The 12,849-nt window shown below is 52.7% G+C and overlaps 1 protein-coding gene across 4 annotated transcripts in view; it reads right to left on the bottom strand.

Moving 5' to 3' along the window:
• The window catches only part of EPHB2 (EPH receptor B2), a 134,113-nt gene that overhangs the window by 9,100 nt on the left and 112,164 nt on the right, over positions 1–12,849 (bottom strand). Inside the window, exons 7-13 of one of the 4 annotated variants that reach the window (XM_066563799.1) lie at positions 8,749–8,911; positions 8,065–8,173; positions 7,865–7,932; positions 5,665–5,787; positions 4,487–4,734; positions 3,632–3,847; positions 830–979 (exon numbers count right to left, since the gene is read on the bottom strand). In XM_066563799.1, the coding sequence (XP_066419896.1) occupies positions 830–979; positions 3,632–3,847; positions 4,487–4,734; positions 5,665–5,787; positions 7,865–7,932; positions 8,065–8,173; positions 8,749–8,911 (1,077 nt within the window). Of the gene's footprint in view, positions 1–829; positions 980–3,631; positions 3,848–4,486; positions 4,735–5,664; positions 5,788–7,816; positions 7,933–8,064; positions 8,174–8,748; positions 8,912–12,849 lie in introns of all 4 variants that reach the window. The other 3 variants (XM_066563797.1, XM_066563798.1, XM_066563800.1) reach the window with 3 other exon arrangements.

Raw genomic sequence — 12,849 nt, 5'->3', positions numbered from 1 at the left:
TCTGAGAGACAGAGTTAAAAGTGGCCTTCTGACACACACATGGAGGTGCAGCACCCTCACAGCACTCACTGCCACTGGCCAGATGGGCTTTGAGCCCCAGGTACCACACCAAGAGGACCAGGGAGCATGGAAATGGCATTGCTGTGCTGAGGGCAGGGACTGCAGCCAGGGGCCATCCTTGCAGGAAACATCCCTGGAGCAAGGAGTGCATGTAACTGTTTGACCTGAATTTAGAGCAGAGGAATGAAATATTTAAAGTTGAGCATGTTATGAAGCAGCTCATGGTTTTGGTTTCTAGCTGTGTCTAAGTTACTTGTGGTTCTTACAGACCACAGTTCAAGCTTCCCATGGGGGATTTAATGACCATCTAGCAGATGTCCTTGACCATGGCTGGGAGTTGGAAGGAGATGATTTTTAAAGGTCTCTTCCAACCCAAGCCATTGTGTGGCTTTGTAACAGACTTTCCTGGAGTGTCTGTGCTCCCAGCAGATGAAGCTCTGCTCCAGAGGCTCTCAGCTCAGGGACATCTCCTTTTTCACCCACCTGCTCCTTCCCTTCCTTGGCACCTGCCAACACCCCTGGGGTGCTCCCCTTAACCCTGTGCAGTGGGTGCTGTGCCATCCTCAATCTCTGCCACAGCAGCACCACGGGCCAGAATAAATCCCCAAATTATTCCCATTACTGCTTCCGAAGGTGTTGACCTTGGACACATCTGCCACAACAGAGAAGGCTCGGGACATGCCACGGGCTGGGACAGGCTGTGGACACTCTTTGGCCTTGCAGTGCTCCCCACTGCAGTGTTCCTGCCCCTGGTTTCCCAAGAACTCACATCCTGGTTGGTCATGTCCCAGTAGGGCCGCTCTCCATAGGACATCACCTCCCACATAACAATTCCATAGCTCCACACGTCACTGGCTGAGGTGAACTTCCGGTACTGAATGGCCTCAGGTGCCGTCCATCGGATCGGGATCTTCCCACCCTGCAGGACAAAACCAGGATGGTAACAGAGAGAGCAGGAACAACTGAAAAATAGCAGTGTCCACAACATTTGCCTGTGATATTCTAGTAAAATCCCAGAAGGAAGGAAGCACAGGACTGTCTGTCCCTCAGGGTGGATGTGGATTGTCCAGCCACGCTGGAAGCCTTCAATGATGATGATGATGATTCTCCCCATTTGGTGACCTGTCCCAACACCCTGCTGAGGAAGGAGCTTTTCCTGTTGCTCACCTTGAACCTCCCTAGCCATGTATTTGTCTATCACCTAGCTGATTTATTGTATCATCTGGTGCCACTGCAAAGAGTTTGGCTCTGTCTCTTCATTACTGCCCTGAAGGTCACTCAGAGGTGTCCCCTCAGTCTCCTTGTCACCATCTTAACCAAGGCCAGCTCCTTCCCCCGCCTCCTGCTCGCACATGGCAAAATGCCCATGTGCTAAGAGGGTCTTTGGTAGAAAGTGAATGGCCAGGAATGTAAAAAAACCGAACTGATCTCCCTCTATCCTTTTGCTGTCACCTGGCTACCTGCAGAGCAGAATAAAGGGAATTAGAACACCTTCCTCTTCAGCCATCTACAGCTTCCACTCTTTGAAGTCAGCAAGAGACCATTTCTGGCCTGAGTCCTGGTGTCCCAGTCTGTCTGTGGATCTACACCTGATCCAGGAGGTTCTGATCCTTCAGTATGGGAGGAGGGGGTCACTGGTGGGAAATGGGATAAGACTGGGTGGGCACTGTCATCCAGCTCTGGAGCAATCAGGATTCTCCACTCCCACGGAGGAGTTAAGCACAGGAATAGCACACACAAATGGGGACACAGGGATTGAAGGCTCTGCTTAAGCCCTTCCTGCCTCCTGATTTTCTTCCAGGGGCTTTGGACTTGAGCCATTCACTCAAGGGACCTTCTGAAGGGAAAATCTTCCCCTGTGCTGAAAAAAATAAGCAGAAGTGTCTGTGTTTTGTGGCTGAGAGAAGATTAAAAAACATTATATTTTGTCAATGAACAACTGCCCTGTCTTATTAAGGGTCTCTCAGGACTTCATAGGACTCAGCCCCAGTACATGCCAGAATAATGAAAAAAGATAATGTTTCTTAATCTTTTCACAGCCACAAACCTCAGACAAAATATTGTTTTCTACAAAAGGGGAAGACGAAGGAATCCATACCAAACAGGATGTCCTCTTCATCAGGCAAACTCCTGACAGAACTCCTGGCAAGCAGTGGATTTTAAAAAGAAGTCCTAAAGCAGAAATTCAACTTTGGAAGATTCTTGTGGGAACTCACTTCAGTGAGACCTCCCATCTCTGTGGGGTCTGATCTGGAGCTTCACCACTCCAAAGACTTTCCTAAGGTCCAGCATGAACCTCCCAGGCCAGAACTTGTGGCTTCTGCTCACCCATGGACACAAGGTCACTGGGAGAATGATGATAAAAACCATTTTGCAGAGGAAGATACTTCTGATACAGTAGGTGCACATAATCTGTCATTATGGATAATAAATATCCTGCTCCAGTGCCCACAGTTCAAGGAGAATAAATTAGGGATGACGAATTTATTATTAGAGAGAAAAGCTACAGGCATAAAAACCAGGGATAGAGAACAGCAGTAAACACCATGTATTTAGTTAACAAAGGGAAATTTAATTGGCTGTAAGGGATATGAAAAATAAATGTTATTAGTGTTTGTAAAAACCATTGATGGCTGTGTGAGATGGATGAGCTGATGTCTGAAGCTACACGGATGAGAATAAACCCACACATTTTTAGGTGTTTGTTAGGTATTTAGCTACTGATAAAATTTACTAAGAGCTATGCCAGACATCTCATCACTGCCAGCTTCAAAAGACCCAGGAGAGGTGATTTCCTACAGGTCATGCCCCAGCTCCATCAGCACTGATTTCCAAGGATTTCTGACATGGGCATTGATCCTGATGCACCGTGCAGAGCATTTCTGTGTGGTATTTATGAGAACTCCTGGCTGAGCTCCCACTGAGCAAAACCAAATAATCCTCTGGTCCTGGGGCACCTTCTGCAGCCTGACATGAGCCACAAGTTCTTGGTGGCACTTGCGTCTATGGCACCAAGGTGTTCCTGGGAAGTTGTTACATGAACATGAAGTCATTTTTAGGAGTGTTTTTCTGTTTAAATTGGATACTCCCTGGAAGATCAGTATCTAGTATCTGGCACCCACCCACACTTCCTACACTTTCAGTCTATCCTTCTTGGGGCTGAGCCAGTGAGATGACATGAGGAAGGACAGCAGGGCAGCATGACTGGACAGTGATGGTAAGAGAGCCAGACTTGCTGCCCTGGCAACAAATCTGTCAGGGCAGGTCACATCTCAAAGGATCCCAGGTGAATCATACAGGGAGGTGCAGAGCATGATCCCAACCAAGGGCTCTTCAGGGACATGTGTGTGTTTGCAGACATATTTGGAGGAAGGCTCAACTATCCACAGGAATGACAGGACCTTGCAAGGGAAAATCTTCTTCAGTTTATTTCATTGTTCTTTCTCATCTGGAATCTTTCCACTGCTGACACCCTGAAAAGGTGCTCCCTGCTGTCAAGGGGGAGGTCCCTCCTTCCCTCTCCCACTCCTTGCTCCACCCCTGCCCCTCCCTGCCTGAAGAGCAGCATTACCAGAGCACTGGTGTAGGTGGGGTCGGAGGTGTCGTCCTCCAGGAAGCGGGAGAGGCCGAAGTCAGACACCTTGCACACCAGGTTGCTGTTGACCAGGATGTTGCGGGCAGCCAGGTCCCGGTGCACGTAGTTCATGTCCGCCAGGTACTTCATGCCCGCGGCGATGCCCCGCAGCATCCCCACCAGCTGGATCACCGTGAACTGCCCGTCGTTTTGCTGAGGGACACACGGACACGGGTCACAGGAGCAGATTCACAGCCCAGGCAAAAGCCAGGAGCCTCTTTCCACACCCATGGCAGGATATGCCATGAGTACATTCCCTCTGAGGGAGGGTGGGGAGTGCAGAGCTCACAGGGGTTGGGAGTCACCTCACACATCCCAAGGGCACCACTACGGCAGCTGTTGTCACTTCAAAATGCACCCACCCTGCACAGCAGAGCTCAGAAGGGACAATCTATTCCCATTGACCAGGTTACTTCCCTTCAACAGAGTCAATGACCCACTTCAAACCCAGAACTAGAAATATTTAGACAGAGCAGCTGGAGGTGGGGTCCTGGTGGGTTAAAGCTGTGTTAGACTGTCCCTCCATGGGTGTCCATGGGTCAGTCTGGACATGCACCTGCGGGCAGGCAGGCACAGCCTCTTGCTAGGATGAATGGACAGACACATAAGAAATGACAGCCCTGGTGCTGCCAGCCCCAGCTCTGTTCCCAAAACACAGACCTCTGCAGAATGCAGCAGCTGCCCCAGTGACAGGGAACGCCAGGCTGGAAGGCCACTGGAAAGGGAACCTTCCCCCCAAATCCCCTCTGTGCTAGCACAGCCTCTAAAGCTGCACACTCCCAGATCTCATACCCGCAGGAAGGAGTCCAGTGAGCCATTCTCCATGAACTCAGTGATGATCATGACTGGAGAGCTCTTGGTGACCACCCCCTCCAGGTGGATGACGTTGGGGTGGTCGAACTGCCCCATGATGCTGGCCTCACTCAGGAAGTCCCGTCTCTGCTTCTCTGTGTAGCCAGACTTGAGGGTCTTGATGGCCACAAAGATCTCCCTTTTGCCTGGAAGCTTGAGATGCCCACTGCACACCTCACCAAACTCCCCTGTGAACACAAGTAGGGCCTATGAGCCTTCCCCACCCCTGCTGTGCCCCCTGAGGGACCCCTGGCCCCAGCTGTGCCCACCCTGCCTGTCCCTGAGCTGAGCACCCACCCCAGACCCTGAGCTGAGCATCCACCCCCTGTCCCTGAGCCAAGCACCCACCCCCTTTCCCTGAGCTGAGCACCCACCCCAGACCCTGAGCTGAGCATCCACCCCCTGTCCCTGAGCTGAGCACCCACCCCAGACCCTGAGCTGAGCACCCACCCCAGACCCTGAGCCGAGCACCCACCCCAGACCCTGAGCTGAGCACCCACCCCAGACCCTGAGCTGAGCATCCACCCCCTGTCCCTGAGCCGAGCACCCACCCCAGACCCTGAGCTGAGCACCCACCCCAGACCCTGAGCTGAGCATCCACCCCCTGTCCCTGAGCTGAGCACCCACCCCAGACCCTGAGCTGAGCACCCACCCCAGACCCTGAGCTGAGCACCCACCCCAGACCCTGAGCTGAGCACCCACCCCAGACCCTGAGCCGAGCACCCACCCCAGACCCTGAGCTGAGCATCCACCCCCTGTCCCTGAGCCAAGCACCCACCCCCTGTCCCTGAGCCAAGCACCTACCCCCTGTCCCTGAGCTGAGCACCCACCCCAGACCCTGAGCTGAGCACCCACCTCCTGACCTGCATTCCCTCCTTCTCCACCCCTCCAGCTGCACTCATCTGTGAGGAGCATTGCCCGTGGAATCATGTGCACATGGGAATTGATGGTTTTGATTCTCCTGCACTGGACTCCCCTACTCCTTTAGTGCAGCCTGGGGCTAAGTAAGGTTTTAATGGCATCAGTCCTAGTGGCATCAAGCTAAACCCTCCCAAATCCTGGCACCATAAAGGAGCCTGTGCTGCTGAGGGCCAGCCAGCCATTCCCAGGTCACCTACCTGCCCCAATCACCTGCTCGATTTTGACACAAGAGATATCAATTTCTTTTGCAAATTCCCTGACAGCCTCATTGGGATCTTCGTAGGTGAAAGGATCGATATAAATCTTCATCCCTGGAGTCACTGCAGAAAGGTGAGGGAGAGAGTCAGAGAGATGGATGCAACTGGAATGGCTGGCATCAAGGAAAAGAGAAAACAGTTTGAGTGACGGTCTTTTACCTCGGCAAGTTGCATAAACAAGGCACGAAGCAGACAGAGAGAAACAGTTTGAGAAAGAACATGCAGAGCCAAGTTCCACAAGACTGTTAAAGCTGATTTTCATGAACACTGGCCCACAGGTCATTGTTGGGGCAGTAAGGAGCTACATCATGAGCCTGGACTACAAACTGCAGACTCCTCCATGGGGGATCTGTGACCCTTCCAGGAGCTGTGCAGGCAGGAGGGACAGACCAGTCTGCTCTGTTCTCCTGACTGGCATCCCTGCCCAAGGCTGGGTTCCCTCTTGGGAGCCAAGAGAAGTAGTGGGACATACAAGGAAAATCACAAAAGACAGTTTGCTCTTGCTAGGCCCAGCAGGGGACACAGTGACACATCATGGGAAGGGCAGGGGCCAAGGGATCTGGTGAGGCTGGACTGCTGCTGCCACATCCCAGCCACCTGCACTGTGGGACAGCCCTCACTTGTACTTCTTCCCTTTCTGTACTCATTTTCTGGCCCCTGGCTCATTCCAAAATGGGCTATTTGGAGAGCAGAGCTCACAGCTCCCTAAATAAGGAGTCCCACAGAGCACCAGACTGACTCCCAGCTCCAGGATGCTGGTTGCATTCAGGGGGTTCTGCAGGGCTCACAGGCTCCCTGGGCCTTGGCAATTTGCTGCAGTGTCTGCACAGCAATCACTGCTGTGGATGGAGCAGGGACTGAGCCCTGGCCAGGTGTGTTGGGTGAGGAAGGGTCTAAAGGGCAGCCAGGCTCTATCAGCTCTGCTGCATCCCGTGGCACCAGGCCTGTTCTGAGTGGTGCAGGCACAATGATTAAACCCATCCCAGCCTGGAGCTGTCACATCCCACACCAGGCCCCGGGAGAACGTGTGAATGTGTGTTTGCAGCCCAGACTGACAAACAACTGAGAGCTGCATTTACATAATGTCTCCTGAAAAGTGTCATTTTTCCTGGTAAGTGATAGCGAGGCAGCCAGCACAGGCTGCTGGGGCACAGGGCTGCAGCTCTGCCTTTTGGGACATGTTTCCCAGGTAAAAGCAGGAGCAACAGAGAGTCCTGAGTGGAAACACTACTGTGTTTTCCATGCTCTGAGCAAGGCCTGGATTTGTGCAGGAACAAGGTATTAAAAGGGTAGAAATCCTGAAGCTGCAAGTAGAACATGAGGAAAATCACAACTGAGATTGGAATAACGCAAGATTAGAACAGGTCTCCAGTGAGGGGGGAGAAAGGAATTTAAGGGATATGAAGGCAGAGGTTAATCATAGAATCATGGAATGGTTTGGGTTGAAAGGAATCTTAAATGACCTTATCTCATTCCACCCCCTGCCATGGGCAGGGACACCTGCCATTATCCCAGGTTGCTCCAAGCCCTGTCTGACCTAGCCCTGGACACTTCCAGGGATGGGGGAAGAAGGATGCACTGGGGTGAGGCAGGGTGTGCAGTGAGGTTGAGCAGGAATGCTGGATGTGAGGGAGTGCCTTGCACAGGGATGTTGGAAGGGGGAGGCTACAAGAGAGGGCATGTTAGCTATTGTATTATATACCTATACATAGATATATCTCATATCTGCTGGCAATCTGGGAGCACTGGGATGGGCTCTGGCAAAGGTCTGTGGGCTCCTGCAGGGGGACAGCACTCTGCAGGACTGGGACAGGTCAGGGAAGGGGATGCCCAGGAGATGGGCAAAGCTCAGGAGCTGGAGGAGCAAGACGTGCTGTGGTGGCAGATGCTGCAGCACAGAAGACAGTGATGTTTCAGGGGGTGTTGGTTGTCACAGAGGTCTGGAGGACATGCTCAGGCACCTGACAGCATGCAGGGCTGAGAGCAGGGCAGGGATCAGGGGCAGGGGGGATCTGGAGCTGCCCTGCCCACACACACATGCCCACCCTGCCCAGAGCCCTCCCCCAAGGCCCGAGTGAACAGGAGCACGAACCGAGCAGCGAGCGGCCCCCCAGGGCCGGGGGGGGCCCCCGGTACGTACTGTGGCCACTGGTGTAGTGCTGCAGCTTGTCCGTGTACTCCGAGTCAGCCCGCTCGAAGCCCCGTCTTCTGGAAGGGAAGGGAGACCTGAGCACAGCATGGGCCCCTCGGGGCTGGGGCTGCGCTGCGGGGACACCTCTGTCCCGTCCCTGCCATCCCCTGTCCCCAGTGCCCCGCCCTGGGTGTCTCAGCCTGCCCTACCTGTTGCACACGATGCCGATGACCACCACGGCGATGAGGAACACCAGCCCCGCCGCCGAGGAGCCGATGATGAGCGGCAGCTTCTCCTGCACGCTGGTCTGGTACTCGGCTGGCACAGGGGAAAAGGGAACAGGTTACTGTGGCACGGGATGTGCCATCCCTCACAAGGTCATTGAGGCCACAGCCCTGAGCACGGGCCATGTTTGATTCCTGGCATGGCTTTGGTCTTGGACAGTCGGGACTCCCCTCTGGCTGGGGGATGTGTCCCAGAAGGAAGGGTGGATGGAGCTATTCCTTTTGGGAGGAAGGTTTAGTCCTGTGGATGTGTACCCTGCCTTGTCCTTGGCCCCAGGGCCAGAAAACTGGCTTGGTCTGTTTTATTTAGCAGCACAAATTTAGAAAAGTAAGACATGGCTCTCCGTTTGTCATCAGCAGCAGTGCAGGTAGAAAACATAAATTTTGCTTCCTCTACATCCAGCTGAGCAGACACATCCCCACAACATAAAGGCTGGGCAGAAACTGGGGCCTTCCCTGCATGGAACAAGCACCAGGCCTCTCTCCGGGCCTTGAATGTGATTTCTCAACACACCCTTGAAGGGACTGACAGCAAGGGGACCAGCTGCTTGTCTATCTCCACATCTCTCTAGACCCTGAGTCACCTTCACAGAGCAGCTGCAGACTCACCTTCAGTCATGGTCTGGAAATACATCTTCCCACTGTAGCGGCCGTAGCCGGCCACGGTGCGCGCCCGCACCTGGAACACGTAGATGGTGCCAGCTTTGAGGTTCTGCACTGCCACAGTGTTGGTGGGGCTCTTCACTGTGGTCGAGTTCAACTCACTCAGATCCTGCCAAGGAAAAACAAATCCATCATCAGAAAAACCAGTCCAGAATCAGGCACTGTGCTTCTGGAAGGAGGAAGGGCAGGAGACCAGGGTGGAGAGACCACCAAGGTCTGAACAAAAAGGTCCTTCCTCCTGGCAGGGAGACACAGACTCAGGGATGTGAGTATGGATATCCCTGGGCTATTCACCACCTCTCAGGAAAGGCTCTAGAGAAGACAGTAGCTACAAAACTCACGTTGCTTCTCTAAGCCTTGAGGTCAATGGAGATGGGAAGATAGGAACTTCTTCCCTCTTCTGTGCTTTTCCCTTAGCACTTTCCTCCTCCCCCTACCCCTCCTGCTGTGCCTTAGCCAGCCTCAGCACAGTCCATCTGCTCTTCCCCAACTCCCATCTCCCTTTGCCAGGAGGTAAAGCCCACCTGAACACTGGGTTTTGGACTTCAGGAGAAGTTCTGCTTGCACCCCACTCCCCAGAGTCTGCTTCTCCAGGGGCCACAGCCAAGTTTCCAAGGCTGGGGACCCCAAGAGCACATTTCAAAGTGATAATGAGACTATATCCAAACTTTTGTTCTGCCCCTTGTCTCCAGTTTTCTAGCTGAGGACTGGAGCAGTCACATAGTGGTGCAGGTGATGGTTCCATTGATGCCCTTAGGAATTGTGCCCTTCATCCAGAAGCACGGGTGGATGGACAGGATTTCCTCATACAAGAGAACAGGTAGTCCCTGTCTGCCAGGGACATGGAGTCAACAGAGGATAATGACAGAGGGTCCTGAATACGGCCAGAGAAAGTGGCTGGGAGCCTGGCTGCCATGAAGTCCCAAAAGTCAGAGCAAAACAGCAATGCCAAAAGCACAATGCTTCTGGAAAACAAAGAGCTCATAGGAAAGCCCAGCTGTGAGCAAGCACCCAAGAAAAGGAGGTGCAGGCACAGATTTTGGAATCCAGTGGCTGTAGTGACACTGAAGGTGCTCATCCATCCTGGCTGCACCCCGGCTCTGGCAGGTCAGGCTGCCCTGGCAGATCACCAGATGCAACAGAGGAGCAGCAGCTCAAAAGCTGGCAAGTTCCCAGTGAGTCCCTGACTTCAAGTCACTGCACAGGACATCCCTGCACCCTCAGTGAGGAGGGGTCACCTTGCGAGACTCTGGCAGGGACTGGCAGAAAGTGAGACATGAGGTTTGGGGAACTCCCTAAGTGTGACTGAGGGTGTGACCAAGGGACTGATCTCTGTCCCAGCTCTGAAATGACATGGAGATGGAGATGAAGGCATGGAGACATTTCTGCTTTTCCCATGGGAACAAGAGGTCAGTGTGAAACTCCCAGAAAAGAGAAAGCACCTCCTCACCAACTTCTGCAGTGGAGTGCTGATGGACAGAGGGTAATGAAGGGGCAATCAGGCAGAAGGAAGATCCCACAGAATCACAGAATCATTAAGATCAGAAAAGTCCTTCAAAATCAAGTCCAACCTTTGACTGATGCCCACCCTTCACCAGCCCAGAGCACTGAGTGCCATGTCCAGTATTTCCTGAACACCTCTGGGATGGTGGCTCCACAACCTCCTTGGGCAGCCCCTTCTAATGTCTGAGCACCCTTTCCATGAAGAAAGAAATTCTTCCTGCTGTCCAACCTGAACCTCCCCTGGCACAGCTTGAGACTATGTCCTCTTGTCCTGCTGCTTTTTCCCCAGAGGAAGAGACTGACACTCACCTGGCTGTACCTTCCTGTCAGGGATCTTGTGGTCATAGAATCATGCAACAGCTTCAGATGGAAGGGGACCTTAAAGCTCATCCAGTTCCACCCCCTGCCACAGGCAGGGACACCTTCCACTAGGCAAAGTGTCCAGCCTGGCCTTGGATGCTTCCAGGGATGAGGCAGCCACAGGTTCTCTGGGCAGCCTGTGCCAGGGCCTCGCCACACCATCCAACCTGGCCTTGAATGGAGTGAATTTCGTGTCTCAAGCTGTTGGTTGAGCAGTGCTCTGGTGTGGTTGGTGGTAAGACAGGGGCCTGTCAGGAATGTGTTTCTTCAAGTGTGTGGCCAAACCCAAGGAGTGGAGATGCTGATGGCAAATCCCTCTGCAGGGAGTGCAGGGGAGCTCTGTGTTACAGGTAGGGGCATGGAGGAATATGAGAAGGAGGAATCGCTTTAGACTGAAGGAGAGCAGGGCTAGATGAGATATTGCAGAGAAATTTCTCTCTGTAATGAGGCCCTGGCACAGGGTGCCCAGAGCATCTGTGGCTGCCCCTGGATTCCTGTCAGTGTGCAAGGCCAGGCTGGATGGGGTTTGGAGCAGCCTGGGCTATGGAAGGTGTCCCTGCCCATGGCAGAGGTGGAATGAGATGGGCTTTGAGTCCCTTCCAGCCCAACCATCCTAAGATTCTGTGAAACACCTGGGAGATCTCAACTATTAACCCTGTTCAGGAACACTTTTCCCTTCTAAAAACTACAATATCTGTTTTATGCATCTGGACTTGGTGCTGAAGGTTCTTGATGGTCACTGGGGTCTCTGGTAATTAGACTGATGACAGTGAGAAGCTCAAGTACAGATACACACACCCCAAGGAAAGATGAGCACACAGAAAACCCATGGCCTCGTTTGTCTGATCAGGCTCAGCACTCCCTTGGACCTTTCCCAGGCAGGCGAGGAGAGAAATAGGTCAGGAAATGTTTACAGTTTTAGAACTCAAGGGCTTGGCTGAATCCTCCCAGGCCCTTGGAGGGCACTAACAACACAGTTGTTTAAAAATCATTTGTCCAACTCTTTTGGAGAACTTCATCCCTGCTCCTGGAGGACTTTAAATGGAATGTAATGGCCAAGCCTACAAGGTGGTTGATAGCCTGGGAAATTGATGTCTGCCTGGCTGAGGAAGGTGTGCTTGTGATGTGCTCTCCTCTAAACCCAGACCACAAGGAAAAACCATTTACACCTCTCCACCCTCCCTTATCAAACTTGTTCTTCCTCCTTGGCATCACTTCTTCAGAACCTGCACATTCACCTCAAACACTTCTCCCCTTTCACCTCTCTGGGCTCCTCCAGCCAAGTGCATCCCAGCTGATTTAAAGCCCAAGTCCAAGCAGAGGTTTGTGGTGTTTGGGAGTTTTTTCCCTGCTGATTTTCTTTTGAGTTCGGAGATCCTAATTCAAAATAACACACTGGTTTGATTTTGAGTCCTCATCTGATTCTCCCTCCCATGAGTCAAGCTGAAGCTGAAAACAAAGTCTGATCAACAAAGAAAGAGTCTCTTGAAACATGGGTAGGCTGCGAGACACCCAAAGGATTTACAAAAATTGCTTCTAAAAAGTTGCATTTATAAAAAAAAAGAAAATTGAAAGTGAAAAAGCCAAGAAAAAAATGTCAACTGACTGAATTTGGCAGAGTTCCTATGAGCCTGCACAGTGACATCTGCCATGGCCCTGGGGGCAAACACAGCAGGACAGAGCCATGCCAGGGCCTGGTGCCAAACCATCACACAGCTGCATTTTGGGATGCCCACGTGTGGGAGCAGGGTCCTGCCAGCCACACTGGGGCTGCATCTGTGGCATCCACAGCACCTGGACACCCATAGGGATCCACCACTTGTGGGGGCAGCCCAAGAAGATTTGTGCCCCCAGCCAGGTATCCCATCAAATGGGACAAGGAGAAATGGCCTCAAGTTGTGCCAAGGGAAGTGCAAGTAGATATAAGGAAACATTTCTTCATTAGAAGGGTTTTCAGGCATTGGCACAGGCTGCCCAGGGCAGTTGTGGAGTCCCTATACCTGGAAGTGGTCAAAAAATGAGATGCTGCACTTGGCAATGTAGCTTGGTGAAGGTTGGGCTGACTGATCTTGGAGGGCTTTTCCAGCTTTAATTATTCTCTGAGTGTTTGAATACCTCTCCCAAGCCACTGAGTCCTGGACAGTGCCCAGTCCCAGTGGGGCCCTGGGCAGGGACTGGGACTGC

This window comes from Molothrus aeneus, chromosome 21 (genome assembly GCF_037042795.1).
Source record: "Molothrus aeneus isolate 106 chromosome 21, BPBGC_Maene_1.0, whole genome shotgun sequence".
NCBI lineage: Eukaryota > Metazoa > Chordata > Aves > Passeriformes > Icteridae > Molothrus > Molothrus aeneus.
The sequence above is the reverse complement of the archived record's forward strand: the minus strand, read 5'-3'. Positions and strand labels throughout refer to the sequence as shown.